A 6,000-nucleotide genomic window follows, 5' to 3' on the forward strand; every position below is an offset into this window, starting at 1 on the left:
TACTAAGGCCCTTTAACTCCCAGTTAAGACTATGTTTTGAGTGCTGTACTATGTGTGATCCTATCAGAATCTACCAATATTGAAATTGTCTTTTTTAATGCACCCAAGTCTGTAGAGTCCATCTTGCTGAATCAGTCAAATAAAAAGTGAAAACCCCCATGTTGATAATACCACAAACTATACAAATTAGTTGACCTATTTAATATCAGTATATCTACTAGATGCTCAATTTGCATTCAGTGATTCAACTTGGCAAACTTCATGACTGTATTTATAAATAGTTGATACTTCCACGTGTCTAATTTTTCATATTGGAAATTGGTTTAAAACGTTAGCAAAATTAGTGGGGAAAGTTATTAGCAAGGTGTGTTTTATACAACTTTTATCATGTAGACAAAATTAATTGAATATGTTTACATTTTTTAGCATCTTTTGATGGAAAATAAAAATTGTCCATAAGAATTTCAAAATGTAGTTTTATACATAATTTGTCATAATTGTTTTGGCTAATGGTTATTTATAAAATTTAGTATGCTAATAATATTTGTTGAAATTGCAATATTTTAATTTTCTAATTTTTAATATATATATTTTTTGCTGTGATATATAGTATTAAGCATTCTTGAGGTCTGTAGTTAGGGAAGTGAAACAAATAAGGGTTGTAGTATTATCTTAGTGTTAGGAACAATTATTTTCTACTATACTTGTTCTTTTTGAAGTTTACATAAGGTGTTGAACTTCATGAAAAATAATAAAATTTTAATTATTTTTCTCATGAATATTACTGTTAATTCATTATTAATAACAGAAAGGAATTAAAATGTTAATTGTATTTGTAAACTACTTTCATATCTATTTAGTAGTCAGCTGTTAATGACCTGAATGAATATAATTCCCATATCTTAGAACAACACTAATAAACATATTATGCAGAGCTGTATGTGTAATTTTCATTTTTTGTAGCCATATTGAAAAAAATAAAAAGAAATAAACAGTAAATTTTAATGATAATTTTATTTAACCTGGTGAATAAAAAAATATTGACATTGTAGCATGTAACCAATATAAGAATATTAATAAGATCTTTTACATTCTGTTGTTGGTACCAAGTCTTTGAAATATGCTATGTGTTTTACACTTTTAGCTCATCTTAATTTGACTAGCTACAATTTAGATATCTAGATGCACATATAACTTCTATGTATTGTGTTAGAGCAGTTCTATAGGAGCTGGTCTCCTTCCTACTCTTCTTCCACTACACAGTTGGTCTTCTGAGATTGTGTTTGTGTCTTGTCTCTTTTTCTCCTCTCATTTTTAAAAAAATATTTTGTAAGTTGGACACAATACCTTTATTTTACTCAGTTATTTTTATGTGGTGCTGAGGATCAAACCTAGCACATCTCACGTCTGTGCTATGCAAGTGCTCTACTGCTGAGCCACAACAGCCCTTTTCCTCATTTTTTTCAACAGTTTTTCTTCCCAGATTCTATTTTGAAGCTCACAGTACTCCTAGTTCTATGAGAAAATTTTTTTCTTTCTACAACTACAGATTATGAACTAACCACCTAATTATCTTTTGGGTTGTTTTGAAACTTGCCAGTAATTTGTTCTGTGATTTATATTCTTTTCTCACACATGTTGGGAAGTATTAGTTTCTTTTATCTACTAGCTAAAAACTGTGCTTTTTTAATCTTAACTAGAGTATAAACCATTGTGAAAATTAAAGGCTGAAAAATAGAAAGTCCAGTAATATAGATGGTTTTATCAACCTTCCCCTCAATTCTTCTCCATTATTTTCCATATAGTGATTCTTTCTACTAAGAAATTAATGTAACTTTTATGCTAAGGAAAAGTCTTCTTCAGATTCTCACAGTTTGGCACCCAAACATGTTCTCCCTTACTTTCTGTATGTGCATACATTTATAGAATTCCCATATCATTCATTTAGATTTAATTGATCAGTTACTTTCTTTTAAAATCAATGTAGTTGTTTTTATATCAGGTGAAAACAAAGATATTCAAATGAATCAAAACTATTTAACTTTGTTGTTGTTTTAATCCAAGATTACCTATAGTTAAATTATTTGCTGTTTAGTATCATTCATGGTGTGTTACTGGTGAGAATTTTAGTTGACAATGAAGCATGGAATATTAGTTGATAATAGTGCATTCATTTTCTTTGTTTTTAATGTTACTCTATTTAGGTTACTTTCCGCACGAGAATCTATCACTGCAACATCAACAGTCAGGGAGTCATCTGTCTGGACATCCTTAAAGACAACTGGAGTCCTGCTTTGACTATTTCAAAGGTTTTGCTGTCTATTTGTTCGCTTTTGACAGACTGCAACCCTGGTAAGCAATCTTTATAAGCATAAACAAAAACTAGTGCATTTTCTTGGTTGGCTTAAGTGTTCATAAAGAAATAAATGCTGTGTGTAGAAAAATGAGTATAAAACATTTTGTGAGGAAATTATGAATGCCACTCTACAATTATATTTTTCACTATCATTCATAGAATCTCTTCTTTCTAAAACATGTAGCTATAGAGTGCATTTCTGCCAGGAAGGAAGCAGTGTCTTTGACTCTGGTGCATTCTTTTCTCTGCTGCCTGCTTCTATGAGTTTTAACTACTCAGTAATGAAGGGCTTCTCTCTCCCTTTTTGGATTAAAGTTAGTTATAGTAAATATAGTAGTAATGGACATTAAAATGATAGCTGATATGAGAGCTGTACTATATTTTGATTGTTTAAACTCTGGCATCATTAGTATATAATTTGTAACTTTTTCAGAAATATCTAACTGGGTGACTGACTTGTTTACCAAGGTAAACAGATCTGGATTTTCACATGTTATCTTACTATTTAGTTATGTTTAAATAAATTGCTAACTCTTTCTAAATATTTTATAATTCACTAACAGCTGTTATTGTTACCTTAAGCTCAACAGTTGGATATATATATGATGGATAAATAGATGGAAGTTTTTATATCATTATTAAAGCAAAAGACAGAAATAAGCTGAGTGTCCATTAATAAAGAATGCAGCTATTAAAAATAATCAAGTGCCTCTATGTAAACTAACAACAGGGGAAGGTCTTTAAGATGCTTGTTAAATACATATAAAATCTCTGCAAAGAAATATTTTAAGTGAGTAACAATTGTTTGCCAGAGAGAGAGAAGTTGGAGTAGTTGGAGTCAGGAATGCAGTTTTTAAAACTTTCTTTACTATCATTTGGATCACTTCAAATATTATGTATACTTTAAAAAGTAATTCAAACCATCAGTTAAAAGTTTACATCGTAGATACAACTATTTCAAAATTCTATTTAAAATAAAATGGCAAGTATGTTTTTAAATGGAGACATGCATAGTGATTAGAGTCATATTGTATAGAATGAAGGAAAATTTCATTCTGAATAGCATTATATTCTTAGATCAGGGTTCCATGTAAGAGTGATTTTTTTTAATATCTATAATAAACCAGAAATACACCACCTACTGCATTTTTATTGTTCAATAAAATGCGAAGACTACAAAATAATTTTTGCATACTAAAGGCATGTCTTTTATAGAAATCCTATCCATTAACTCAGCATTCATTTTTTAGTGAATACTTAATTTGAATATTAATATATTCAGATGGACATATTACTTTAAGCATTTTTCTTTCAAAAATCAATCTATTATATATAAAGATATGTAAAGATACTGCTGAAATGTTTTACTTTAAAATAATGTTAGACTTGTACCATTAAGACCCCACATAATATCTTAATGTTGTTTCTACTTTTCTAGCGGATCCTCTGGTTGGAAGCATAGCCACTCAGTATTTGACCAACAGAGCAGAACATGACAGGATAGCCAGACAGTGGACCAAGAGATACGCAACATAATTCACATAATTTGTATGCAGTGTGAAGGAGCAGAAGGCATCTTCTCACTGTGCTGCAAATCTTTATAGCCTTTACAATACGGACTTCTGTGTATATGTTATACTGATTCTACTCTCTGCTTTTATCCTTTGGAGACTGGGAGACTCCCCAAAAAGGTAAATGCTATCAAGAGTAGAACTTTGTAGCTGTAGATTAGTTATGTTTAAAACGCCTACTTGCAAGTCTTGCTTCTTTGGGATATCAAAATGTATTTTGTGATGTACTAAGGATACTGGTCCTGAAGTCTACCAAATATTATAGTGCATTTTAGCCTAATTCATTATCTGTATGAAGTTATAAAAGTAGCCGTAGATGACTAGGAATTATGTCATTTGTATTAAACCCAGATCTATTTCTGAGTATGTGGTTCATGCTGTTGTGAAAATGTTTTACCTTTTACCTTTGTCAGTTTGTAATGAGAGGATTTCCTTTTACCCTTTGTAGCTCAGAGAGCACTGATGTATCATCTCAAACACAATAAACATGCTCCTGAAGGCATAGTTTCCTGTCGTAATGTTTGAAGTCAGTCTTGTCAGAAGGTGTGTCTGAGATGATTGTTGATGAAATAAAGATGTGAATATGAAGATGGCTACTAAGGACTAGTGCAAATGAATGAATTATTCAATTGAAAGCATTTAAAATCTTGAAGTATAGGATTTTTCCTTTAAATCTTAATGAGAAAATAAAATGAAATTAAATATACAAAACTGAATTTTAAACCATGAAGTTTTACGTTGATAGTATGGTTATTTTTGAGCTAAAGAAAATAAAACCATGACTCACTTAGGTGTCTGGAAATATCTTATTTAGAACATTTTGCTTCTAAATTGGTGATTTCTTTCCAGCATTGGGCAATATTGTCAAATAATAACTTTGATCTGATAGCTATTGTGTGGTGTCTTTTCTTTTTAATCCTGGTCTTGAATTTTTATGATTCATTTACCCTTCTTACTGTGACACTTGGCCAACCAATATAGCCAGAAGCAGAGTTGAACACAAAACCCTTGTCTGCCCTGAAGGTAGAAAAGAACTGTGTTACAGTGCATAGTATTATTTCTCAGTTTTAACTTAATTTATTTCTAGCCGTAATTATTAATTATAATAATTATCAAGCTTTTCTTATTGGAGTATGTAAACAGATTAATGTGCTCCTCCCATTTCCCATGATGGTATAATTATCTTTGGTTATGTAATCAAGGTTGTGGTATATGGAGCAAGTATCTTCTTTAGTCCTTAATATGGTAATAGAGTACCATCTTAAAATTTTAGAGTTGAATCATTAGCTTAAAAAATACATTGCTATAAGATAATAAAGCAAAACATGATTATAGTTGTATTTTCATCACTATGAATAGTGGACTCCTACTTGAGTATTTGTCATAGAAGTCTTAGAGTAAAATGAAACTTATGTATCTGTTTTTCAGTTAAGTACCTATACCCCAAAATTATCCTATTACAAAGAAACAACAAACAAAATGGTACTATTTTGAGGCTTATGTCTGTGAAAACCTCTGAGCTTTGACTATTTTAAGCAAAATCTAATACATCTAATAGAGTCCATGTCAGTGCAGTGAGAGTGGAGACTTTTTATGTAAACAAAAATATTTTTTATCAGACTGGGGGAGTTTTAGAAAGTAGTTTTTCTGTATTACCAAAATGGTTCATTCTGTGTCCTACAGTAGTAAATATTTTCTTGATGCTAGAAAATCTTTCATTGTGCCAAATAATAGGATATTTGGAGATAGACGCCATGATTGGATTTTCTGGTCTTACTATATATTTAATGAATACCACCAACCTATTTTGCTTTGTTGGCCTGGGACAAAGTTGAGGGAATTGGTTACTTAAAATATTTGCATCTCTCCCACAAACTACCTTTGTTGCCTTGAATAGGATACTTCTTTGAGTTTTACTTTATTCATATATGAAATATAAGAGTTGAATTAATTTCCCTGTTTTCTATTATCTCTCAAACTCAGTAATTCTAATCTCATAAATTTTTGTTCTGCTTGTTCTGCTTTCTCTTTTCAGGGAACTGTCAACATTTTTAAATGGGTGCTAATAGTATC

At 30.5% G+C, this 6,000-nt stretch overlaps 1 protein-coding gene across 1 annotated transcript in view; it reads left to right on the top strand.

Moving 5' to 3' along the window:
- Nucleotides 1-4,781, top strand: part of Ube2e3 (ubiquitin conjugating enzyme E2 E3) — an 89,416-nt gene extending 84,635 nt beyond the window's left edge. Inside the window, exons 5-6 of the mRNA XM_026392000.2 lie at nt 2,205-2,352; nt 3,795-4,781. Of these exons, the coding sequence (XP_026247785.2) occupies nt 2,205-2,352; nt 3,795-3,892 (246 nt within the window). The 3' untranslated portion in view covers nt 3,893-4,781. The remainder of the gene's footprint in view (nt 1-2,204; nt 2,353-3,794) is intronic.
- Nucleotides 4,782-6,000: the final 1,219 nt, after the last annotated feature.

Source organism: Urocitellus parryii, chromosome 1 (genome assembly GCF_045843805.1).
Source record: "Urocitellus parryii isolate mUroPar1 chromosome 1, mUroPar1.hap1, whole genome shotgun sequence".
In the NCBI taxonomy this organism is placed as follows: Eukaryota; Metazoa; Chordata; class Mammalia; order Rodentia; family Sciuridae; genus Urocitellus; species Urocitellus parryii.